Raw genomic sequence first — 27,685 nt, 5'->3', positions numbered from 1 at the left:
ATGTGTGAAATTAGTAGAGACTAATCCGGTTGTGAAGTATCATAAAAAAGGCTGATGATGGCTTTCATCTTCTGTCGAAACGTTGCATATTTGTTCAAACTATTTATTATCTTAATTTGTAAAGCAATTTATTTAGTCGTTTGTTCAAAGAAAGAAATTCAATCAATCTCCATCAGTAAAATGTAGCACGAACGGCAAATCCATTACGATAAATTTTCGATCCAACTCACATTAAACGTGGGAAATTCACACCATTACTCTTTTGCGAGGGTTTGTTGATGGAAGCTTTAGTAAATCCGAATGACATTTCAACTCGTGCCCTACCAACTAGACGTAGTACGTGTCAAACTAAGCGAGGGATAAACCATCCATGCGAAAGAAAGCAAACGATGTCGATGGTTAGCTGGTTTACATTAGGCTCACTTTCGCCGCCACCGCCTCCTTCGCTGTTAATGAAACCTCACCCATTTTGCTTATGGATGCTTTAATCTGGGTATGCCTGAAGCTTCCCACGATTCATCAAACCAGCTGACATCATCAAAGTAGTCTGGATGTTGCGGAGGTAGCACTTCGATACGATCAAATGAGTCCAGGGATGTGATTCACGCGATTACTAACCCTGTTACCAATAACACAAAGTAGCACTCGAAATATTTAGTTAAACTATTTTTTACGAATAAAAAATCGTATGTTTATCGTCCATCGACAATCAAACGTAAACAGTGCGCAGCGAAAATGGCAAACCATATAAGACCAACCGAACGTGATCGAGATGTCACTCGCGTGTTTATACAAATCAGTGCACGTTGTCCAAATTTCCAATCAGGTTCATTGATCACCACACTGACTGGGGATCTCGTGAGCTGCATATCGCCGTTGCCCAAACAAATCCCACGTGATTCATCGGCGAGCACTCGAGTGGCGCTCCCCTTCCAAATCCGCATCAGACCACAGACCCCATGACCAACACCCCTTCGATGTGTTGTGTTAAAATGCAAATTTCCTTGATACACTCCTCAAGCATCAGAAGCACGAAAAGGTGAATTGTATATACCGAGCTGATCTTTCCTCGATATATCACCAGACCAGAGAGAGAGGAGTATGTCGACTGGCCGGACACTCGTCGTCCGGTGTTCATGCCACTCTTGGGCCGAGATGCAAAAGCGTTTTCGCACTTATACGTAAAATTTGCAGTCCACCACATCACGGCACGGCTCGGATGCTGTTCTCCCAGTGACCTAGTAAAAAGGAATTTAGGGTAACCAGAAGTTTTGTGTGTGTAAAAATGCTACAAAGAAAAAAAAAGACAAGTTGTCATATATGAAACAGAAAAAATAGATATATTTTAGACGCCAAGACCATAGTTTTGCCAATTCCACACCCAGAATCACATTGTTAGCCACGGCAATAATACGGAATAATTTACTAAGTAAATTATTTCCTTTACAATTTTTGGTCTGGAAAAACTTCATAAATCATTGCTGGATCATCGACTACTTCAATCGATAGATATTGCAATCCTCCTTTACTTCTATGAACCTTTTAGCACTGACCACTGACCATTGGACACTCGATTTCGATTTTTGGCTGCTCGAAAAATTAACAAGCAATGTCGATACCAGAGGCGCTTCGATCGATGTTGTAGCTCTGCTAGAAAATTAAACCAGACATTATATAAATATCGATCAGTTCAGACTACTCGAACGGTCTGAACAGGTTGGAGACCATGCTATTTAGTAAAATTTTTAGGCTCGAAATGCTGCCGCGCAATGTTGACGGTAGGAGGCTTTTAGCCAAAATTTGAGCGAAATTTGGATCTAAGTGTCATGTCAGTGTGATCAGTGCTTTTAGGCTTTTAGTACAAAACCACAGTAAATATATTCAGATCATTGGGGCACACCCAGACTTTCAACAAGCGTGCAAACAAAAAAATAAGTATTATTGCTCTGATTGTACTCCGGTTTCTTGTTCATTTGGACTAAAAGAAGTTCGTTTGAAGGCTTCCGATATAACTCAGTTGGCAAAACATTTGCCTCCTGAGCCGATGTCCATGGGTTGGTGCCCAATAGTAAACATAGTTGTACCGGATAAGGGCTTGACTATATACAGGATGACGAATATTGCTGTTAGGATTGCGCTAGTGCAAGCGACTAGTACTAGTACCGGTATAATACTCATGGTTTTTTGACAATTCCTTGCGACATCTTGAGTGGAAGAGCTTGACTAGTGGATGACGAAAATAGATGTTAGGAGTACGTTAGTATAGGCAACTTTTAAAGTCATTTCACCTATGGTGTAACACTAGTAGTGTCGCAACGCAACATATGAATAGAAGCACCGAACGAATTCCGTGTCACGAAAATTGATACTTCAAAAAACATCCTAATGCAAACACATATTACGGTCTGTTACCAAGCAACCAAGTTAACTATCGGCTCAAAAGGATACTTTTGAAACACTATCCTGATTATTATTCAGTTTTTGATCCTAATTTTAGCAGAGATCTGTATTAAATTGATGAAAATGTTAATAGAATCTGTTCTTTTTCTAAATTGAACAAAATATCACAGAATAGACGAAGCATACAAAAGAAAATCCAACAAATCTCAGTCAAGGTCCTTTAAAATCGCAAAAATCAATGTTTGTTTCCCTATTTTGGCATCGGAGTAAATTTATTACGTTGGTTCAAGCAAGAAATGTAAGAAAAACATTGAATTCTTAGAAATTGATAGATTTTGTGAAACCTTTGAATAGTTTTCCTTAAAACGAACATCTGTATGAACGCAGATGGCTATGCGCGCTTCAAAGTAAAAAATAATAGAAGACACTTAAGAGTAAATAAATTCAACCTAACTGCTTCGGCAGATTCTACTGATGATCATTGATCAAAGATCAGCTTCCGAGATCAGTCCGGGATCAGAATCCAGGATAAGAAGACAATATAAGTTGGGATAAGAATCCTGGATCAGAAACAACATCCGAGATCTGGATTTAGAATCGACGATCAGCATTTGAATCAGGATCCAGGATCAGTATCATCTTCATGGTCAGAATCAGTAGCTGTAAATTGTATTCACGATCAGCGTCACGAACCGGGTTCAGGAGCCAGAATCTGAATCCAGCATCGGTATCAGGATCAAGATCAAAATCGGGGTACATTAGGGTCTTTAGGAATCTATAATCAGGATTAGACCGTTTAAGAATAGATATCTGGATTAAGATCAGGATTCAAGTTCGATTTCCAGGATCTAAGATAATTTTTCACGATCACGATGAAGAATCAAAATCAAATATCCAAAATATAGGATTAATATAAGCATTCGAGAAAAAACATCAGCATAAAGATCCGGGATAAGGATCAACGTATCAGTCAGTAATCGATCCCATGATTAGGCATCAGAGGCCGGGATCAGGATCCAAAAGTAGAGCTTAGGACCAGTCTCTTCGTAAAAAATCAGTAAGGATCCAAGCTCAGGGTCCGAGATTCTGAGGATCAGAACAAGTACTCAAAATCTAGGATCAGAATCGAAATAAAGAATTTGTAATCTAATCTAGCATCAGAATCCAAAATCTCGATCGATCCAGGATCAGAATCCGACATCAGGATTGACGGTAGATAATGGGATCAAGATTCAAGATTCAGATTCAGGATCCAAAACAAGATTTTTTTTATATTATTCTTGTACAGGTGAACTGGTAAATATTCAATATCCGCGTTCAAGTTCAGGATCATGATTCAGGATTGGGATATAAATACGCGACCAGGATCCCAAATTAGCTTAAAAATTTGAGATCATAGTCCAGCGTATAAGATAAGGACTGCTATCCAGAATTAGTACCCAAAATCCGGATCCAGAATGTTTCAGGATCCTTGATTTAAAATCATGATCGAGTATCCACAATCATGAACCAGGATCTACGATCAGGATAAGGATGCAAGATCAGAATCCGTGATCATGATGTGCGATCGTAGCTTAGTAGCTCGATCAGGATCGGGATCAGTATTGGGATCGGGTTAAGCTTTAGGTTCCACACCAGGATATCAGAGGCGGGAGAAGGTTGGGGATTCGGATTGAAATCAGTATCACGTTCTGGATCAGTATTAGTTTAGTTATTTGGAAACTTCTAGTTTGTAAATTGTGGAATTTGTTTTTGGCCCGAAGTTATTCGAAAGCTTGTTATTTGTAACGCTGCGTTCCCTGTTTCAATTTTAGTCATTATAACAAAAATAAAATCAATGTTCAATGTTGAGAGATGTGCTCGGAAAAAATTGATAAAAGAAAAAAATAATCTGACACCTACCTCCAGGAACAGTCGTTCTAAAATATGGTGATAAAAATTTGTTTTATCTGATATTCATCCGTCGTCGAGCTGGAAAGCGCCACCCCGTAACCCTAGAACTTGACCTACTCGAGAGCTTTGTAGTAAATGCAGCTTCGGTAAACAAACGATTTGTTGGACGGTTCCTTTTCTCAAAAGTCAAACCTCGTGCGTTAACTGTTTACTTATTTGAGGTAATACGGCAAAACGAAAACATCATAAGATGATGCGTTTATTCGCCAGGTTGTTGAGTAATCTCTGTTGCACTTTTCTGCAGTTGTTCTCGTGTCTTGATCGTCGAAAAATACGTTCTTCATTTACCACAGAAATAATCCGTGGGCCTTTACTTAATCATCCGTTTGCTCATCTGCACGTCCGACGTCCGCGACGTCGAGCTTCAAATGCGTGATGAATAATCTGCTCATCTGGTAGGCATATTCTATTTTGATTCCATGACCAGATAAGCCGGTCAGGTGAGGTGGATTTAATATAATTAATTGCATAGTCGTTTATGATGGTACTTTTTCCCTGGAATTGTAATGCGTTCATGACTCTTGAAGTAGACGTTAGATCATCTCAGAACTTCTTCCCCCTTTCTTCAAGTACTCCCTGGAATTACGAGTTTATTCGAAACCAACATCGTTAAAGTTCATACGTGGAAAATTAAGTCACGCGTCAACTTATCTCTAATGATAGGACGCCACTACCCGCGGAGTCAATGCTAATTTAGCTGATATCAGTGTGAAATGAAACACCTTGTGCGTCCTCCAATCAAAGACTATCACAAAAAAAATTAAATGATAAGAAACCAAAAGATGCAAGGCTCTATTTTTGAGAGGATGATCTCATGGCGCACGAATTCTGACGAACCTTTTATTCGACCTACCGTCGATCGAGTCTGTCGTCTTTTTATGTTCGCTACCGCTAAGTTTGCATAGTAATCAATTGCTCGAACTAGTCGGTCCACTAAACTAAGCAAACTTCGATTCGATGACGAAGTCGACTATCGTCATCGAAGTGTGCTCTGTGCTGCATGGTGGTTTTTAGATTGTGCTGTAATGAATTCAAGGTATTCAAGAAACAACATTAAAAAAAAACCTGGCCTGCTCAGAGATGGTCGGCCATCCTACGCATGTCGCCGCTGTCAATCAGAAACACCGAAAGTCGCTGATCAAACCTTATCGTTTGCGTGCACTGTGCACTGTTGAATGTATTTTATCAGTTCTTTGCGGCAAAAAAGAAAACACAACAGGCTTTCGGAAGAAGTCTACACATATGGTTGTTGAAAAAGGAAAAACCAATATTGCAGCGTGCTATGCGACAATCGGCTCATTCATAAGTTAAAATTACTGCCTTACAGCCCCTAGGGGAAACCAAGCCGGTCAACTTAAGTGGATCGTTTGAACACCTACGCAAAACCGGTGGTCGTATACGGTTTCATTCATGATAGCAAGCTCACGACGACGCGAACTGGTGTGGTGCTGTCATATCGTAACGCCTAAACCGGTGGATTTAGTCACCGATCAAACAGCGTAAAACAACAAACACACGAAAAATACATCGTAAAAGTTGCAATCGCAGTTGGCTGTGTCTGCTACTAGTAGGAATAGCACATCTGCGCCCTGTCAGACAGCTAAAAAGTACATGTGGACTTGCTCTCAAGAACATGGGTTTTTTCGCCGACCAATCTTCAATCTTCTTGACCTTCCCCACGAAATTTGTTTCGTGCTGCGATGACGCGTCATCGCACCGGCAGTCTACACGCTACGCATCGCACCCACATGGTTTCGAAGTACATATTGCCACATTCCATTCCATCGAATCATCCCGATCAAAATTTTATAATTTATCACCCTCAGTTTTAAAATCTGTTCCAATTGAGCGAACAGACATTCCGGTGGCAAGTAATCAAGTAGAGAAAAAAGTCCGATTGACCAATTTGATCTTTGATTAGATCATGGATTGCTTGGATCGCCGCTTTCGTGAAGATGAAATGAACCATTTGTCTTAAAATCTGTAATAAAATGGCCTTTCTCCCGGCCTCGACAACATTGTACCCCTGCACTTGTACTGGCCAGCACTATACACGCTAATAAAAACAAATGCGAAATTGATTATTAACACCATTGGCAATCCGCAAGCGGGGAGAGATGAGCATTTTCCAGCTACAGCGAAGTTTGATACAAGTCGCGACCCTGCCCAAGCTGGCTGGTTCGATGAGAGGTAGGTAGCTGGGTGCTGAGCGCGCATGGAATCAAATAAAATAAATGGGATTATTAATAAACGTTGTTTCCTTATTGCTGCCAATAAAGGCCCAGAAAAATATACCAACTACTGACTGATACGCTCTCTCGAGCTCACACACTTTCCTCCATTCCAATGCTGCTGCATCGATGCTCCCGAACAAAACGATGCGCCTAACGCCTTGCCTTCCACGTCTGCTCAACGATACGCACAGACAGTGCAGTGCGTTTGGATGTTGATCTGCTGATCGGTGAGATGCATCTTGTCGGCTTCTGGGCATCCATTTGATCCCGACTTCATTTGCCAGCGCTGGAGAAAATATGGGGAACAACAATTATCACATTATATAATAATTTAATGTGGTCTGCATTCATCCAAGTGGGCCACAGAGTATTTGTATCGGCGGTAAAACGAGGTATCAAAGGAATTCACAGATGGCCTACTGTGATCTTAGGAAAATGCTTCTGTTTTGTTAAATTTTCCTTATCGACGGCATCGACGAAAAGTCACGCCAATTCAGCCATTAATATCTGATTAAATATGATCGGAAAACTCATTCGAATCAGACAGAAGGTGAAGTGTGAAAAAAAAGGAAACCCATAGGCTTACCAGAACTGTCTTATGTCAACTATCAGGAGTTACCCATGGAAAAAAGAAGTCTTAAAATAGTTTAGGATATCCTCGACTGTCCGTCACAGCAAATTTGCATATCTGTGGAAAAAGAGAAAAAGAAGGGTGCAAAAAGTCCTTCAAGACCCATATCACTTAGCAAAATTATCTATCATCCACCTGGTATCCTCATACGGCCGTTTAAATTCTGACGCAATGTGAATCACATTGTAGCGATATTTTCCTCGCTTTCCACACACGTCTGGGATAAGTTTGGACTAGATGGCACGGGGTGGAGTTTGCCACAAGATGAACAACACTTTCCCAAACACATCGTTGCCAACTGTTTTAAAATATCTATAATGTAAGGTGCCAATTGGAATATCACGTCCGTACACGGTTGGGCCATCACGTGTTTGTTGGCCCAGCCAAGAGCGAGGATCGTTCATATATGCACCCTACTGTGCATTACCGCAAACTTGTATTGTAAATATCTTTTCTTTACTCTTTTTTTCGTTGTTTCTGTTGAACCGGTGCAGGACGGATAAACTTAGTAGCCGCAGAGTGGTCGATGATGTCATCGATTTTACTGTCGCGTCGGCAAAATCCGCAGCATGCTTGAGGTTCACCTCAAACTAGGCACAAGGTATAGCTCTAGCAAGAGTTTGTAAAAAAAAAAAACAGAACAAATTTAAAACCATGGCCTACCTTGTTCGATTTGCAACAGTCAGCAGCGCGCACACGCTTGAGGTCTAATATGCAAAAATGTGTAGGAGGACAACCAGCAGCAGCTACAGAATAGAGAGGTTGTTGTTAACAAAATCATCAAATTAGCATTTTGTTATAGCGCTCTGACAGGCGTTTCGCTAGTAGTCGTTAATTTTAAAGAAAATCAAAATTAATTGTTTTGAGGACGTACCTTACTAAAAGAATAAAAAAATGATAGATTACCTTTTTTATATTATCCTAGAACGCTTTTGAGCTTCTACACGATAGTACAGAACTAGTAAAAACAGTTGCTCGTTACTTTGCCATATTTACGCTAATACCAACTGGTAAACAATTTTTATTGTTCCTCATGGGGAGTCGAGCTGTTGTTTGCAAATTTCGATTAGCACATTACAGCAAACATGCACCATGCATCCGCTCGCGCTCCATGGAAAACAAAACAAATGTCCCTGTGCGCCCCTCGATTTGTGGATGAGACCATCAATCGGTTGCGTCGTCTTCGGTGTAAGGAATTAGGAACCACAATCTGAGCTTGTTGTAATCTTGCGTTAAAACGCCCAATGAAATCAATACAGCACCTAACCTAGAATAGAACGTGCATCACACCCGTTACAAATTGCATTCTTGCAGACCGTGTACGGTTTATGGACGGCCATTGGACACACCACAGTTATACGCCCCCCATTTCGTCGTTGCGAATTCAGCTGCAAAAGTCGTAAACAGTGTTTTACTCTTTTTTATGAGCTGCCTTTTAAAAATTACAATTAAAAACTGAAACGTTAAAGCTTCAACACTACACACCGCACTGTTGAAGTTGACCCTTTATGTGCCAGTGCCAACGTTAGGCTTATCTAATCGAGGTCTCCAATGAAGGGTTTGAATTATTAATATGATTATTATTTATTTAAAACCTTTCAAATGTTTAGGTTATTCTGTTTTTGCAATTTTTAGTTAAAAATATACTGCAGAGTTTTCATAAGATCGGCTTCGTGATACGACTTTGGAAACGAATCTTTTTAGGTCAAATGCATGATATCGATGTAAATAAACTTTGAGATTAACAATGACTTTGAAACTTGAAAAATTCGTTTGAAAACAGAGATCATTCTACTTATGCTTTATCTCATATGACTGCACCTTACCAAAAATCTTCAAGTATCAAGATAGGCGTGATAAAATACCAATATGACAAAAACTGCAAGATCGACAAAAATGCCATAAATGATAAAACTCACAAATAATATATAAACGGGAAATGATGAAATTGGCAAATAATAAAAAGTGACCGAAATGCGGTAAACGACGAAAATAACAAAATTGACATGAATAACAAAAATGATGAAAATGACAAAAATAATAAAAATGACCCAATACGTACCTGCAAATAATTACAAAAATGTCATACCTAAACAAAAAAAAATAGAAAATTTACATGAAAATGAAAAAAACACAAAAAATACCAAAATGACAAAAACTATAAAAAATATAAAAAGACAAAATTATACAAATGCAAATTTTCAAAAATGACAAAAAAATAAATATCCAAATTGACGAAAATTACAAAAATGACAAAATTGATAAAAATGGCAAAAACTTTTGAAATGACAAACATTATCAAAAATGAAAACAGGAACATGTTGAAGTTGTGACGAAATCCAATCACAGCAATCTTAATTTGTATTTATCATAGCAATCATGTCTTTCCTAATTTACTTTAAAAAATGTGTTATAAGTTCAGTAGTAGTTGCCCATTAGGTTATGGGCCCAGATATTTGAAGAAATGGTCACGAACGCAAATCCTGGAATCGAGTATCTGATAGGACGAGAGAATGGGACCACGTGGATGTTTGCAGTTCAAACTTATTTGGAAGTGGAGGACCTATTTGTGGGAAGCGGTGGAACCGAAAGCGGAAACGGATGGGACAGTGGAAAAGGTTGATCCAGTCAAGGACAAGAAAACCCGAGGCAAAATCATCTTGTTTTGGAACCCGTTAATGAAGGTTGAAAAAGCTTTGCGATGCCTTCGAGGAGACAGGTCTCACGAGGGAAGTAGGACTGCGCTGTACAAGCTGATTCGGGTCTATCTGGAAAGCTGCAGTACGATGGAAAACTACGCCAATCGTATGATATCCACATCCACATCCAATCGACTGAAATTGATTTCCCAAATCCTGAGAGGTTGTCGGTATGCTGCTGCTAGCTGGTTTGCCGGAAAATTTTCAACCAATGGTCATGGCACTAAAAAATTTCGGAACACCGATAACCGGAGATTCGATCAAGACCATTTTGCTGCAGGACGAGTCGTTGCCAGGGCACAAAACAGCGCTGGTAGCCAAGGGACGTTTCGACTACCAAAAAACGGTTACCATGTCAACGCCAAACATAAATCTGTACATTCCAATCTCAAATGTCATCGTTGCAATAAAGTATTTCGATATTGCAAAATTCTGTCCTGCGATGAAGAAAAGCGGCCAGGCGTTTTGAACGGTGATGTCAGCTTTTCCCCTGGTTGACGAACAGAAGCAGCTAACAACGGTCAACGGCTAACAAAGTGTCGAGAGAAACGAACTGCGATTCCGGCCCATAATGTCCAGTTCATTCCGGAACTATCGGCGAATTTTTTTGTCTGTTGTGCAAATTGTGAAACGTGGTTATTCTGTGACATTCGACAACGAAGGGTGTCGAACCAAGACAATCAGCTTGTGGCGAGCGGAAGCATCAAGAATGACTTACTCAAGTTGGACCAGCATAGTGACTCTGCATGGTTGGTACTTCGAAAGTGTCGTTGGAAACGTTGCATAAGCGAATATGTCATCTCGGAGTGGCAAACGTGAAGAAAGTGGCCAACGGTATTGCAAAAAGTGTGGTGCTTGAGGTGAGTTCGTTGACAGCAACATGAGTGCTAAAGGGAAATAGGCAAAGCAGCTCCCGTTCAGCAAACGAGGTTCGAGGGCGCAACAGTTGCTGGAAGTGATTCATTCGGACATCGCCGGCCGGTCCGATGGACGAGTGTTAGCTAGAAGGAGAATTAAATTTTTGAGGACCGATAACGGCGAGTATACCAACACCACTATGCTGATGCGAGTGTTGAACGAACTTTGTCCGATACTGATGATGTTGCTGTCGTTGGTGATTCGGACGATGGCGTCGTTTCGGTTAGCGAGAAACCGATTACGAATCTGCAGATGGAAATACATCAACTGACATCGTAACTGATATGACCTTGCTCTCTCCGCAGAATAACTCAAATTCACCTTGGTCACAGGTGTTGAGGCGCAGTTGTCGGGAGCACAGACTTCTAGGCAAGTATTCCCATTCTGCACAGAATCAACCGGTTGTTACGAGCGCTGGTGCTCCCGACCGTTAGCCAGGAGCTGGCTTCAGTGGCAGATCTGCTATTTCTGGGCGCATTCTGGAACAGTGTGAGGCACCTAAGACCTACAAAGAAGTGTTTTCCTCACCGTATGCTGCGAATTGGAAGATGACTGTGGACGAAGAACTAGTATCTATCAGGACGAATGGCACCTGGGCGTTGGTTGACCTATCGCCTGGAAACGTCTTCCGGTACAAAGCGCGTCTTGTTGCGCAGGGCTTAAGTCAGCAGTTTTGTACGAACTGAGAAGAGGTCTTCGCGCCGTGGTTTGGCAAATTACATTCCGTACATTGATGGCGGAAAAACAATTCGACATCAAGACGGCTTTTCTTTACGGTGACCTTAAGGAGAAGTTGTATTGACAAAATAATTCTTCTCATTTTTTTCTCATTTTTGTTATTTTTTTTTATTCTTATCACTTGTCACTTTTGTAATGTTTCTCAATTTTTTATTTTTTGTCAGTGAAAATTTAAAAAAAAATTGCCATAAATTAAAACATTTGAAACATTTTTTTAATCGATGCACATCAGCTGCATTCGAGTCGTGCTTTTTAGACTTGCACAAATTGTTAATATTTGGATTTGAATGATGTTCTATGATCTCCTACAAAAGTCGTCTCTAAGTATGACTTGATCAACTATGTGTAAAACTATACGTCGAAATCGTCATAACAAAGAACAACGTTAAAACTTCGTAAATAAACAAACCCAAAAACTACCCAACAGTTGCATTTGGTAAAACTTTTCCCTGTACAGGGCAATGTTCCCAAGTATAAACGAGTGGAGTTGTTCACGTTTGACCGAATTTTCGGATCGTAAAGTTCGTCGGAATGCACCCGACCCGACTCAGCATAATAACCGCAACGAGCAAAAGAAAACATTTTGAGCAACTAGAAGGCATACTTCAATCGGAAACCAATTTTTATGCTGATGATGTTGAAACGATGAATTCCGTAGAACAACAACCACATCATGTGGGTGCAAAATTTAGTAAACATCGTCGTTGGTCGTTGGACTGGCTGGCAGTTACTTGACTATGGTTTGCAGAAGAAAGGCTCTCTCGGGAAACGATTTTTTTTTTCTTTTTTTTCGGAAACGAAATTATGAACTCTAGAACTCATTTGAGAAGTTACAAAAAGAGAAAGGAACCCAAACCGGTCGGTTGAAGGGAGTAAATTAAAATTATCCACCCACACCCGAACTGGAATGGATCGGGAAGAAGATGGTCAACGATCGGAATAATCTCGAGAAGCGACACCACACAGATCAGGCCGAATGAAAGAAAAAGAATACCAAAATAAATTACACGATAAACTAACCAACCACAGCACACTGAACCGGACAATTCAGATCGTTCGAACTTTTGCCGGATCTATAAGAAAGTGATAAAAGTCCGTCTGCCGTTCGTTCAGCTAATTAAATCGAAGGAAACCGATACGGCCACACGCTCTCTGGAGTCGGTCGCATCAGTCTGATTCTTCACCGTGTCGTCGTCTAAAGTTCGGTATTGTGGTTGTGGGCGTGTGTAATTGACGCACTTATCTAAATGCGAATCGTCTGGTCAAAGTCAACTAGCTATGCCAATCTTAGCATATTTCTATTCAATCCAAGTAACCCATCCTACCTATTCGCCACCTTAGTTTGGTATTCGGTTTCAGTACCTACGTACTTCGATCAGTGAAACGGAAAAGCGACATCCTATCTAGTTACCTTTGACTTAGACTTTGGGAGTGTGGCACGGCCACATCCTCTTCAGGCAATCGGCTTGCTATGATTATGATTCACCTATTTACCACGAGTCCAACTAGTTGTGGCTTATAATGGTTAAACTGGGAAGGGAGCAGATTCGATTACAGTCGACGACGCGACCGGGAAATTAAAGACGCGTGCGAATAAAAAACAAAAATTATCGCTCTCGTCGAGACATTTCTCATAATTCCATTTGTGCAGTATGGATGGACGGATGGAACCAGTTCGACCGCCCGGTTGCATGGGTCAAAAGGTGAAAACCGGGCAATGAACCGAACTTCGAGCCATTAGAATCAGAGTTTCATACGTTAGGGTAAGGGATTCAGTAAATACTTACTTGTATTGAATGCTTTCACTGAACAGACTTACACGGAGATTATAGTTTTATCAACAATATTCCACTTCTCTGTATTGACATTACATTTTCAGTCAACTCTTAATATAGAACATTTCATTAATTATAGATTCAACTAAAATTTTTGAATTTAGTCACTCATAAATAAAATAATTTCATAAAATCAATCAGAAATTTATAGTTGAATCTATTATTTTGACAGTTAAATTCATAAGAAAGATCAGGCATTTATAGTTGAATCTATGATAAAATTAGGAGGAATGTTTAATCTTTAGAGTTGAATGACGGCTAAATATGAGGTAGTCCGTTCATATCGGTTGGTATCGATAATAAGTATGCACTCTATGTGAATCAAAACAAAGTTTGGAAGTTTAAGGTTATGATGACTCATTTATTTCACTCTTGAATGATGAGGGTAGACAACTTATCGTACATCAACCCTAACCGGAGCTCTCAAAAACAACTGCATGTGCTTTTCTCGGACACTCAAACGACGATGATGATGGACATGTAGAAAAGTTTTTTTTTCTCGGCATTCATACCCCTTTGCGAAAAAAAGAATGCTGTTCCTCATCATACACAGATTTGCATGCTTTAAAGGTTATTTATGCAGAGTTCTCGATTTTTTTTTCAGGAGAAGTAAGGTGAAGACGCCTGCTTTTAAATTTGAATTATCTCTATTCAAGTTTGCAAACATTCATTCCATGTCCATAATAAACAATCATTATCTGATCACAGACCGGAAAATTACTTTCCCGAAATCCTCTTACAACAATATTCCAGGTTTGCCTGCCACTGAGTTATATCGGTATCTTCTCTTAATTTCATTACCAAAACTTCGAAGAAAAACTGGTTCTACATCCCCAGTCAGTTCCTTCTCTTTCTTTTGTATCATTTATTGCATGCATCCAGATTGAGCATGACGTTTTGCTTGTTTGAAAAATCATTTATTATTCTCTCAGGAATGCACTTTTAGAATGTTTATAACCCCTCTGCGCATTAGTCTTTTACTAACTATCATAAAGAGCTTAATAAGAAAAACTCGAAGAAGATTTTACAACCATACCATTTCCATTTAATTCAAGGTGGTCAGCTGAAAAGCAAAAATGGTCAGAAATACACCGTCAATCGAGCCCCGCGTGGCAAGTACATCCCGACCTGGTGTTGGTACTTCACCCTGTTCCTGGTGCTGGCCCTGATTGTGCTCTCGGTGGTCCTGCTGGTGCTGCTCATCACTCAACAACGGTGAGTAATCGGCTTTTCCCGCGAAGTTTGAGCGCGATTGATTCGCGCGCTTTATTCGGAAAGGAGCCAACAAAACAACAACTCTGTCACCTGAGAAATTTCGAGCATTTTCTTGGCATTCATCACATCACCCGTCATCCATATCGATGAGCTCAGCAGCAGTAGGCTATGCCAATATGTAGTGGCAAGAAGAAAGCCCGAACAAATGATGCATTCACCTTTTTTTTCTTGCCGTACAGACGGCCTACTGATTATTCGGTATTTATTTTCGGGACGTGATTCGAATTCTCGAATGCGGTGAGCAATTTGAGTCGGTGGTGTACGGATCGTAGCCAAACCGCAGGCTGAGAGACAAATTAGCCTCGTTGCGAGAAATATGGGTCATTAGAGGTGCATCACCGTACACTCGGGATACCCAAATATTTTAATTAGACATTAATAAACACATATTTTGTGTCCACTTGTGGCAGAAGTTAGTAAGAACTGTACTTTGTCATCCGGGTAATATTTAATGAGAAAATCATGTGCAAATTTGGTTAATTTGTTTACCATCAACACAAATTAACAGTTTGTTTTTCAATATTTGGATCAGTTTCAAAAACACAGCACAAACATACGACCACAGTCCACGACAATTATTTCTATCCTTTGAGGTGATCCAGGAATTTTACCATTAAATTTAATGAATAACAATGAATTTCTGAGAAGAGTTTGCGGCAACCTGATGGTTCATTTATTTTTTTTATTTCTTCACCACATTCTTCACAAAAAACTTTACATAAACACTTTAACATTTTCATCGAAAAAAAAATTGGCTTGTGATATAGCTCAGTTGGCAAGTCTGTTGTCTCCTGAGCCGATGTCCGCGAGTTCGAGCCCAAGAGTAAACATCGAACACAGTTGTACCGGATAAGTTTTTCAATAACGATCCGCCAACTGTAACGTTGATAAAGTCGCGAATGCCATAAAGATGGTAAAACGACTATAATCGAAACAAAAAAATCGAAAAAAAAAATAAAACGATCGCGATATTTATCTTATTTTACCTGGTTATTAGATAATTTTAAAAATGATTCCTATTTATACATAAATAAATCACAACTCACAAACAAAATAAAATAAAACAAAAAAGACAAAAAAGACAAAAAAGACAAAAAAGACAAAAAAGACAAAAAAGACAAAAAAGACAAAAAAGACAAAAAAGACAAAAAAGACAAAAAAGACAAAAAAGACAAAAAAGACAAAAAAGACAAAAAAGACAAAAAAGACAAAAAAGACAAAAAAGACAAAAAAGACAAAAAAGACAAAAAAGACAAAAAAGACAAAAAAGACAAAAAAGACAAAAAAGACAAAAAAGACAAAAAAGACAAAAAAGACAAAAAAGACAAAAAAGACAAAAAAGACAAAAAAGACAAAAAAGACAAAAAAGACAAAAAAGACAAAAAAGACAAAAAAGACAAAAAAGACAAAAAAGACAAAAAAGACAAAAAAGACAAAAAAGACAAAAAAGACAAAAAAGACAAAAAAGACAAAAAAGACAAAAAAGACAAAAAAGACAAAAAAGACAAAAAAGACAAAAAAGACAAAAAAGACAAAAAAGACAAAAAAGACAAAAAAGACAAAAAAGACAAAAAAGACAAAAAAGACAAAAAAGACAAAAAAGACAAAAAAGACAAAAAAGACAAAAAAGACAAAAAAGACAAAAAAGACAAAAAAGACAAAAAAGACAAAAAAGACAAAAAAGACAAAAAAGACAAAAAAGACAAAAAAGACAAAAAAGACAAAAAAGACAAAAAAGACAAAAAAGACAAAAAAGACAAAAAAGACAAAAAAGACAAAAAAGACAAAAAAGACAAAAAAGACAAAAAAGACAAAAAAGACAAAAAAGACAAAAAAGACAAAAAAGACAAAAAAGACAAAAAAGACAAAAAAGACAAAAAAGACAAAAAAGACAAAAAAGACAAAAAAGACAAAAAAGACAAAAAAGACAAAAAAGACAAAAAAGACAAAAAAGACAAAAAAGACAAAAAAGACAAAAAAGACAAAAAAGACAAAAAAGACAAAAAAGACAAAAAAGACAAAAAAGACAAAAAAGACAAAAAAGACAAAAAAGACAAAAAAGGCAAAAAAGACAAAAAAGGCAAAAAAGACAAAAAAGGCAAAAAAGACAAAAAAGACAAAAAAGACAAAAAAGACAAAAAAGACAAAAAAGACAAAAAAGGCAAAAAAGACAAAAAAGACAGAAAAGACAGAAAAGACAAAAATGACAAAAAAGACAAAAATGACAAAAATGACAAAAATGACAAAAATGACAAAAAAGACAAAAAAGGCGAAAAAGACAGAAATGACAAAAAAAAAAACAAAAAAGACAATTTTTTTTCCGTAGTGCCCTTTTTCCCGATGCGCACTTTTTCTCAGATGCGCATTTTTCCTCCGATGCGCCCTTTACAGCTTGTGAATCCTTCTGGGAACCAATCACCACCGTGGGATCCTTCAAGGAGGCAGTAGCCGTGGGATCCTTCCTCTCGGTTGCCATTTTTGGGTTTCTTTCTTGGTCTCTTTCCTGCTCTCTTTCCTGCTGATTCCTCCTAAGAGTCGAAACAGAACACTCAGCAACTCTTCACGATAAACTCTTACACAAATCGTGAGAGTTTACCGAGTGTTCCGTTCTTCTCCTAGGAGGAACCAGTGTGTCCTCCTTATTACAATATCTGACAAAAAAGACCAAAAAAACCAAAAAGACCAAAAAGAGAAAAAAGACAAAATGACAAAAAAAGACAAAAAATACGAAAAAGACAAAAATGACAAAAAAGACAAAAGACAAATATGACAAAATGACAATAATAAGAATCATGACAAAAGTTACCAAAATGACAAAAAAGACATTAACGTTATAATTAAAACGACAGCAAAACGGGTTAAACTGATTAAAATTACTCAAACGCCAATACTGAAAAACTGTCAGCAATGACGAGAGTTTTTTTATTTTTGTCCTTTGTTTATTTTAGTCTTTCTTTTCTTTCTGTGTCATTTTAAGCAATTTTGTCCTTGTAATTTGAAAAGAAAAAGATTCGGTTTGTCAAAAATATTTCCTGTTAAACAAGTCACGTGTTGTTCAGTTTCGTTTTCCATTGTTTTGCCAAAAATTTGTCACATGAAGCCATGCGCCAAGTCTAGCGACAGAGATCAAAGTCTGTTTCCTCAAAACTTAAACCATCACTCAATACTTCAATAACAATAGACAACAACAAATTTTCGATTAAGATATATTTACAAGAACCATTAACTGAGAGGTACCGTATTTGCCAATTTGCCTTTGACAAATAAGTGGCATAAAATATTCACTTGGTACACCTCAGCTCAGGGTACATTCCTCAAAGTGTTCCGATAATCTCGACACGGTCATTACTTTTACCTATAAACCTACATGTGTAAATCTGCTACCAGTTAAATCGTTCGTTGGTCGGTTGACCGGATGATTGACGGTTTCTGTCAGCAGCATCCCATCGAAAGACGCTTCCTCATTCGCTTGCGCGCTACCAAACCCACTTACTTACTACCCGTGGGGTACTTAAATGACCAAGCGCAAACGATTCGACGATGAATGGCAGATTAGCGGCTAACTCATCATCCTATCCTCGGCTCTCCGTTTCAATTTCGAAAGATATCTGGCTGCCCATCTGCTCTTATCTGACCGCTCTTTTTCTCCTTCTGTATGCGCGTTTTAACTGGATGGATTGGATACGTTAATAGATGCAATTCATTTAAGCTTTGTTGAGCAACTTTCCGGCAGCTACATGATGATCTTGGTGATACTGATCGATCCCATTACAATTGCAGATTATATGCGGCGGAGAACGGGGGCCACAGTAATGGAAATTCCACCATCCTGACGGGGTCCCTCGGTGGCAGCTCAGCGTCATCGGTCAGCTCCTCGACCAACGGATTCGGTCCGGTGACGAACGGTGGCTCGAACCCGAAGAAACATCAGCACGACCCTCGATTGAACACCAACTATCGCGATAGCTGGAGCAGCGCCCGGCCCGATCACGGCAATCGGGATGACGATTATTCCGATGACGATGGGAATCTGGCGCCGCCGGTCGAGGAACATGACGAGGATATCATTGGCCGTCATTACGGCTGGATTCCACACCATTACAGGTGAGTTTTTGGTGGAGGTGACTCCAGTAAGGTCAAAAAGAACAACATGAGATTCGAAAATTAGGTAGATTAGTTGTAACAGACTTAGACTCACGTCTATTCAAGCTGAATGAAGATTTAGTGGCATCTCGACCTTTTCTAATTGAAATTGAAATGCTCGTGCCGTGTTCCATAAATAGAAACATCGAAAATCTTCGATAGTAATAATAGTAACAATCCAGCGAAACGAGCTTAGAAACGATTCAAATCCCGGAAAGTTCCGAGAACGACTAACGCCGCTGTCGATCGGCATTTAAATAAACAAACCCGCATAATTTGTTTCACGAAACGACGATGGGTGCTGCACAGTTTATTGACCCGGTGCGAGTTTCCACACACTAGAGCTGGAGCCGGAGCATTAGAACGATGGCAAACTCCAGCTTCTCCAGCAATGCTCTGGATACATTCTTTTTTTTGCTAGTATTTCCATATTGTATACACACAACCATCTGTGCAATCGAACCGATCGAGATTTGATCGGCAGTAACAGGTCGATTGTTACTTTTCTTAACATAAATAATGTTTGTAGAAAAGTTAGCCTATAAATGTTTCTCCATAGTTTAAAATACTATTAAAACTGAATGAATGGTTTTAGTAGTAAAGTTTACTCGATCACCTTAAAGCTATCATTGCCAGCATAAAAATGGGATGCCAATTGTAACAGCAGGCCATGAATGGAAAAAAATCAATAGTTCAACCTCACGCTTGATTCGTTATGATCTGGACGCTTGTCTTCATGTTGATCGGGCTACTATACCTATTTATTTACTGTCTAGCCAGACATCAACAGCGGGAATGCTCTCATCCGCTAGACGCGAGAAGCAGAAACCGAGGGGTCACGTTCACGGTGGGGCGCGATTAATGTGAACATTGGCATTCGGAACTTCCCCACGGCTTGCTGGGATGAATTTCGTTTATGTTGTCTCCGCGCACAAACCTCTTCACGCGAGGAAACCACAATAGATGTAGGTACCCACTTATGCATAAAACATTCTAGCCCATAGGCCTATGTTTTGCATATAGAAGAACAAAGCTAGCCAGAAGATCAGCAATAAAGATTAGTATACAATTGAGCGAAATAAAAGCGAATGCAATTAGCGGAAAAGCGATTTGTAATTAGCATAATGCACATATGCTCGGGACGACCCGACCGCGACATAACCAACAGACCCAACAACCACTTGGTGACGACGACGATGATCGTTGAAGCTGAAATCAAGATATTGCAAAATTCACAGACACTGCGTGATATCCTCCGGAAATTCTTCGCCTTCACATCACCACACCACAGCACCGAGCACGGACGGGTTGGTTACGGGGAAATGCTTTCGTTGACATTTCGTCTGTTCTATGTTGTACGACAAGAGTGAGAGATGCGTCCGTTAAGTGGGATCCTAATGGGATGGAGCAATTTATGCGTTCTATTGCACTTGAGGTTTTTAAGTGCACTCAACTCAACTCTATTGTGTACAAAGAAACATTGCAATGATTGGTTCACCATCATACATACCTACATTAAATATTCAATTTTAAATTAATCCCACAATTTCAAATAGCCCCCCTCATTACGCCGAGGGTTTAGAAAAATAACATACTCGACTGATGGAAGTACTAAATCATCCCAGCATCGGATAACGGCGATAACTCGCATCAGTCTCGCTCGTCGTCGAGAAACTGATTGAAAAATAAACAAGAGAAAATCCCCTTCTTTCACGGGTGAAAATAATAAACCACTTGTCCCCCAGAAAACCGCCGCAGCGCCAGCCAGTAGTAGGCGCTGCTGGGCCTTAGCCAAGTGTATCATACACACTACCAGCTGATGATGGCCTACTTCGTTAGCAACCGAATCTAACGAAAACAAAACAAAAATAATAAATACTTTCAAGAATAACATTTCCAGCCTGTTTTTTTTTGGTATCATTCAAGGCCTACTGTTCCGTCCTGACTTTCGGGGCCAGACTAGCGGATGCGGAAGGCTAGGCTTCATCGCACCGTATACTTATCCGATTGGATGAAAGTACGTATGGAAGTATCCATTTCCATAAATGTAAACAGATCATGTCATTACCGTCAATGCAAGAGTACCTACTTGAAATATCCTTTGAAAAATTAGTGCCGCAACTGATACAATCTTGATAAAAAAAAGTGATTCGAAAACCGAATAAAACCGTGCTTTGTGCGAGGAACCGTGTAAAAAACCGCGATAATTTCGAAGATCTGAATTTGAGTCAATAATTCATGTAACCTAAGACCTGAGCCACGAGACCTGAGATTTGATACGTGAATCCTACATCCTAAGACCAAAGATTTGATGCCTAGGCAATGAGACTCGAGATATTGAACCTGAGACATGAGACTTTACTCTTTAGACATCACATTTGAGACCTGAGTTCAAAGATTTGAGACCTGAGATATGACACATGGAACGTGAGGTGCAAACTTTAGAAGTGAGAAATGAGACGTGAGAAGTAAAAAATGAAACGTGAAAAGTAAGATATGAAAAGTAAGACATGAGACATGGCGAGTGAGGCGTAGACATGAGAAATGAAAAGTGATAAGTGGTACGTAAAAATGTGAGACGCCTTACTTTTCATGTCTCATGTCCAATAACACATCATGTCTCTTTTTCTTGTCTCATGTCTCAGTCTCATAATTTATTTATGTTTAAGGATTCAGGTTTCAAGTCTAAAGTCCAATTTTTCATGTCCGAGGTGTTATATCTTAGTTCCCATGTCTCAGACCTCAGGTCTCAAGCTTCTAGTCTTGTTCCTCATGTCTCACGCTTAATCTCAGACCTTACACACAGCGAAAAGATTTTTTATTTCAAAGGACAAGAAAATATTCAAAACCAATCAAGAAATCAACTTGGAACTTTCATTTCTTACTCTTTTTAGCAACTCTTTAACCTTCGATGGTTAACAGAAGCTGAAAAATTCAAAAATGAAAATATTTAAGTCCTCTAAAAAACTTAAAATTTTGCTGTCCGGTCATAGACAATTTTCTTTAGTTTTTTTCGAAGCAAATGTTTCATTCTGGTAAAAAACTTTTATGAAAACTTCAGTATTAAAAAACCCATACTCACAAGACAATTGCGTGTAATTTGAGTCATTTCGCAACGTTTTGTGGCGATTGGTGACAAAATTCGTGGAACAATTCGTAGTGTCCGGCCATAGAAAACACTTTTTGAAATGAGCGAAAACTAACATAAAATGATTTCTCTTACCACATGAATAAGTTGGAAATTAATTTTTCCCTAATATAGTTAAGTGATCATAAAATTGATACAATGCAAATCAATAGAGGAACCAAGATTTACAAAAATATATTTTTGAAGTTATTTCGTTAAAACCTTCCCCTATATGTTCTCTATATCTAGTCTTCTTTTATAGTGAATTAATAAAAAAGGAAATTTCAGTCAATCGTAAGCCAGGTATCGATATAAGACTGCTCATAAGCTTCAGCACAGACTGATTTGCGATAATTTTGGCAACTTTTTTATAGTCTTTAGCGAAGTTTTAGATAGAATCTGCAGGCTTCACATATCTTCTCAAATATGATTTGGGAAGGACCCAAAAAGTTTCAATCGGTTTCGCTTGAGGACAATTCATCTCCTTTGGTACAATCCGGACTTTGTTGGATTTGTACCAAGCGATCGTGTCTCTTGAGTATCGATCGGAAGCCGATTCCGGCAAAAACAATACTGGGTGATGATCAGAAGAGGGGTAGGCTTAATAGCGGCACGTTATCAAAACAAACGTAGAGCAGTTCATTATATAATTGACGAGCTCTTGTATTGAGGGAAGCAGCTTGTTTTTGACTCGGCTTCGGCTTTTTCTGCTTCTATATGTTTTTAGACCCAATCTTACCTTGTATACAATGGACAGTGCTGAAAAAGGGATGCACGTTTTTGGCCACATCCTGAACAAAGGCAGTTTTCTTACTTGCAAGTGCACGCAAGACTTTCCGGGCAAAAGTTTTGTCCACCGGATCCTGTTCCCACTCAAATCTGTTATTGACCACCAAGTTCCTTCCCTCCATACTTCCGAATCGAATTTCTGCTTACTTACTTGAATGCTTACTTCTTCCATTTTCGCAATCTGACTCAGCGAAATGTTGGGAATATACACCATTTGTGCATAATATTTTTGCGCTTTTCCTGGGAAATGCTTCTCATTTTCACGAAAATTATGAAACAGAGCAAGTGAAATTGTACCTAAAACGACATTCTTCGTCAGTACGAGCAGCTCGAACTTAAATGACTACAGATTTTAACAGGTCACTCAAAAAACTATTAAGATCCATTTGTTATTTAATTTAAATGCTATTTTCGCCAAGAGCCTCCAACGACGAGTCATTTTCACACTTCATGTGCCGGCATGCACTTTTGTTGTAAACAAATATGGTTCAAAAGCACCGCCTACTCAAACAACAGTCACGTTACAGTGCAAAAACTCATCGACTGACATCACTTATCCTAAATATCTGAGTGGTGTGGTGATGAAACAAGACCAGGCAGGAATAAGTGAAGTGTTTCACAGAGCTCGCGAATCCTTATGCCAGAACTTTTATTTGCCAGCCAGGGGTAGGCTAGAAACTTAATTATTAATGTTTTTCACAAACTCATCTGACATTTAATGGAAGTTTTATGTTCGTACCTTGCCGTTGTACATTAACATGACCACAGTCAACTTGCGTTATGCGGTCGATTTTCCATATTTGGAAAATCAAATCAACACCCGACAACGGCAACGGGACGAAGTTCAATCTACCTTTGGGTTAAGAAAAGGGTGGCAAACCTTGAAATCGGTAATTAAATTGGAAACTAAGCCAGCATACGGCTCTCTATGTGCGTTTATCTTATCGGTTAGTTTGTATTTTCCTCTTTCGAATCCTCCAGTCTACCATAGAGTAACATATTCTATGCTTGATAAAAATCCAAGCCGCTATCTGCTCTTGGTATGATGTGAAGTGACGGCATGCGTACAAACAAACAACGTTGTTTTTGCAGACCTACAGTTAATTAATGGTGTTTTTTTTTCTCTTTCGGGTGGTAAGAAAATATTACTTCTAATCAACGTAAATATTCCTTGAAGAAATAGGCCGACTTGAGTGTGTTTTTCACCAAGAAATTTGGCATAGCTTAGCACAATTATTTTTCCGACTTCTAAAAGGCATAGATTGAGCTGGAATCTTTTTAATTAAAAGTACTTACTGGTTATTGATAATCAATATAGGGTAACAAAAAAAGGATAGTTTATCTCTCTATACCTTTTAGCAGACCTCCTCATGACAGAGATGGATACAATACATTTTATCTCGGATCTACGGATGTTTAAAGTACATAACCGACCGACGACGACGCCAACGACAAACGGTATAATGAGAGTATGATGGGATGAGGGTGATGCTCTGGAAATTAAATGAGTTGAAGCGAGTAATTACGTAACTCCACACCCATTCAGTAGAACACACAAGCTCCCACAACGTCGACGCGTAGCCAGCCGTATTAAGATGTACAGTAGGTACTACCCATAGAATCTAAATTATTAACTCCCCCGATGCCCAGATAAAAACCACAACGCATCGTCATGAGCAGCGGGAGCGTCGAGCTTCATTCATGAAACGAGAAGGTGTATCAGATATAGTTGAAGAGCTGATCTGGAACTTCGCGTATTAGCACAAGTATGGTTTTATCTCAGCTGAACTGACCTGCACCTCAGTTTTCGAATTTTCACTCGCACATGGTTCGTTCAATTTCAAAGATTTGTTTTAGCTTTCTCGATTGATGAACTACGCGACAGCTATGCAATCTTCTTGGATATATTTTCCCTATCCTTTCATAAATAATTAAGATTGATTGAAGACCTACGTTGGTAACCGTCTTAACCGCCAGCTAGGCTGTAAAAGAAACAAGATAGTCGATCAGGAAGTGGTTTTCGATTAAGACGAAATCTGTACCACGATATGAGTAATCTATCAAAACAGAAAGTAAGAGTTGGATGCATGTATCATTTTTTTTTTTTTTCTATAGGGAAGTCGCTGTTTATCTTATTTTGATAATAAAATTGGAAAAAATATAATGAATTTTTTTTTTATTTCCACGCAGACTAACGATCGAGCCCAACTTCGATCGGTCGATAAACAATGGATCCGTTGCTATCAACATCATCCGCGATCCCGAATACGGCTCCAGGGTGCTACCGATCGTGTTGGACATCAAAAATATTGAAATTCTCTCATCACAAGGTAAGACCAGTAGAACCTCAATTTCGTCAATAATCAAGTAATTGTCCCCTCCCCCTAACAGTGCTGGATTTCGACAATCAGGACATAGCGTTCGATGCGTCCTACGGGCGCAACAATCAGTCCTATCACATTAAGATCAAAGAAAGTGGTGACTTTCTGCACAACGTGACAGTCGTACTAGATTTCCAGGGCCAACTGAGCGACACGCTGCAGGGTTTTTACAAGGGTTCTTTTCTGGAGGAGGAGACCAACAACCGGACCTGGTTCGCGAGTACGCAGTTTTCGCCGATCGATGCGCGGCGAGCTTTCCCCTGCTTTGACAATCCGGAAATGAAGGCCACCTTCGACATTTCGCTGGTACATTCGGAGGACAAATCGATGGCACTGTCCAATACGGCACTGATCCGCACCAGCGTTCATCGGCCGGGATTTCTGCGGCGGGATTTCGAAACGACGCCCCGCATGAGCACCTACCTGGTGGCGTTCATCGTATCGGACCTGGAGCTAGCTCAACAGTCTCAACTCCTCGCCTTCAAACCACAGATTAGCATCTGGAGTCGGCCCGAGGTACGGCGGATGACCAATTACGCGCACCAGCTGACGGTGCGATTGCTACCGTTTCTGGAACAGTACTTCGATCTGCCTTACCAAATGAAAAAGATCGATATGGTTGCAGTGCCCGATTTCGGATACTCGGCCATGGAGAACTGGGGATTGATCACATTCAGGTAGGTGTATTAGATCGTGTTCATATTTAGCAAGATTTTCACTGTTGACAATCTGGAGTTCACTTGACGCCAGTAAAGATTTTCATCGACAGTTCCTATTTCTGTGGCTTCTAGGCCCAATTTTAATTCGAGGCCCTTCTGTTTTCCACTCAAGGACCTCACTTCAGCTGATCTAGTTCATATCTCTACGCAGTGTGTATACACTCCCAATTAAGTTTCCGAATTTCAATTTCTATTGCTTTCTTATGTCACCGGCGACACTGCTGATCGCATCGTTGACAAAATGGCACCGAATATCCATATGCTCCGTTCTTGGGTTGTCGGCACCATTTTTTGTTAGTCACAGGTTCACCTTGGACGTCTTGCAATATTTGGCTGTTTAAGAAGTCGGACTTAAAGACTAAAAATTACTTGAAAAAAATTTCACTCCAAGATTACCTCGGATATGTACGCGTATATGGTTAAAGTGTTTCAAAACGTTGTGTTGCGTCAAGAAGCCAAAGTAGTTTGTTCAAATTATTCGCTCAAGTCAACGATGAACAGTTGTAAGGCGAGACCTATTCTGGTCTTGATCATCAAAATAGATCAGTCGGTGAAGATCTGACATTGTCGTTTAGCATCAGCAGTTGAGCGTTTTTGAATTTGTTTTTTCGCTATGTTGTTGGAGGCTGTTTCAGTGTCGTCTCTATCAACTCATCGGTAGCTTTTTCGAGACTTTACCCTCGACTGGGAGAAGTGTTGGTGAGTGCGGCCCTGTGCGATATTCGCGACAGCAGATTGACAATCACTGCTACCAACAGTGCCAGCAGTGACAGAGAGAGAATCTTATATTTCCTTTTTAACCACATGTATTAGTCCTTATCGATCGCTTGAATAAACCACATCATTCGGTAGCTCGCTTTATATTATTTACTCGCCACGCGAATCCGGAATATCCGTCGGGTTTGGGACATTGTCTGCTCCGCTTGTGAGGTCCGAATTCCCACAAGAAGTTCTAGGAAAACTCGGTGTTAGGTTTATTGATGTTTTCTCTCGATTCGTAGCTGTTTGAAACTCCATGGTTGGGTTGATATTTCAGCCCGATTCCGAATCCAGATGTTGTTGTGCTGGCATTCGCGTAGTGGAGTGGTTGATGTTGAGTCAGAGGGAGTTGGACTGTTTTGTGAACTACTAGCTGGATATTTAGTCCACAGCTTGTCGTACGACCCTGACTCAATCAACGATTTTAGACCGAATGAACGAACGGCTCCAAGTTTTCAGAAAATTTTAGCGATCTAGTCTAGGATTGTTCGATCTTCGGGAAAAGATCGATCTCCAAGATCGATTCATATGAACATATGATTCTTGGATCGATCCATCTAAAAAATCGATCTCCGATTAATCGATCTTTTCTATTTGTTACAAGAAGGAACTGCATTTTATCAAAAATATGCAAAAAAGACACAAAATTTCAAATTTGTGTAGTCCTTCTACATATGGAAAGAAAAAAAATTAAGCGCTATTTTGTAAGGTGAACCGAAGTTGGTGCTTTGAAGCAATACTAATCAAAATCTAAATATCTCGGAAACGCTTTGATATTTTATGTAATGTACTGACAAGAAATATTTTAGAAATTAAAAAAAAAATATTCCAAGGTATTTTTATTTAGATTTTTAAATGAATGTGAGAGATTTCGAGAAAAAATCTGCGGAAAAAAATACAAAAAATCAACTTCTTTTTAACAAAGGATTTTTTGGAAAAGTGCTATCATTTCTTAAGAATAGCAAATTCTAGCAAATTTTTCATTCTTCATCAATCACAAACACCTTCTTTCACCCAATTTACAAGGTTTGGAAATAGTTTTCGAAATTCAATTGAAATAAATAAAAAAAATTTAAAATTATTT

At 39.2% G+C, this 27,685-nt stretch overlaps 1 protein-coding gene across 4 annotated transcripts in view; it reads left to right on the top strand.

Moving 5' to 3' along the window:
• The window catches only part of LOC129738878 (aminopeptidase N-like), an 87,520-nt gene that overhangs the window by 53,819 nt on the left and 6,016 nt on the right, over positions 1–27,685 (top strand). For all 4 annotated transcript variants that reach the window (XM_055730194.1, XM_055730196.1, XM_055730193.1 and 1 more), the window contains 4 exons: positions 14,464–14,623; positions 18,464–18,787; positions 24,933–25,072; positions 25,134–25,800. In XM_055730194.1, coding sequence (XP_055586169.1) covers positions 14,464–14,623; positions 18,464–18,787; positions 24,933–25,072; positions 25,134–25,800 — 1,291 coding nt within the window. The remainder of the gene's footprint in view (positions 1–14,463; positions 14,624–18,463; positions 18,788–24,932; positions 25,073–25,133; positions 25,801–27,685) is intronic.

The sequence above is a fragment of the Uranotaenia lowii genome, chromosome 1 (assembly GCF_029784155.1).
Source record: "Uranotaenia lowii strain MFRU-FL chromosome 1, ASM2978415v1, whole genome shotgun sequence".
Lineage (NCBI taxonomy): Eukaryota > Metazoa > Arthropoda > Insecta > Diptera > Culicidae > Uranotaenia > Uranotaenia lowii.
The sequence above is the reverse complement of the archived record's forward strand: the minus strand, read 5'-3'. Positions and strand labels throughout refer to the sequence as shown.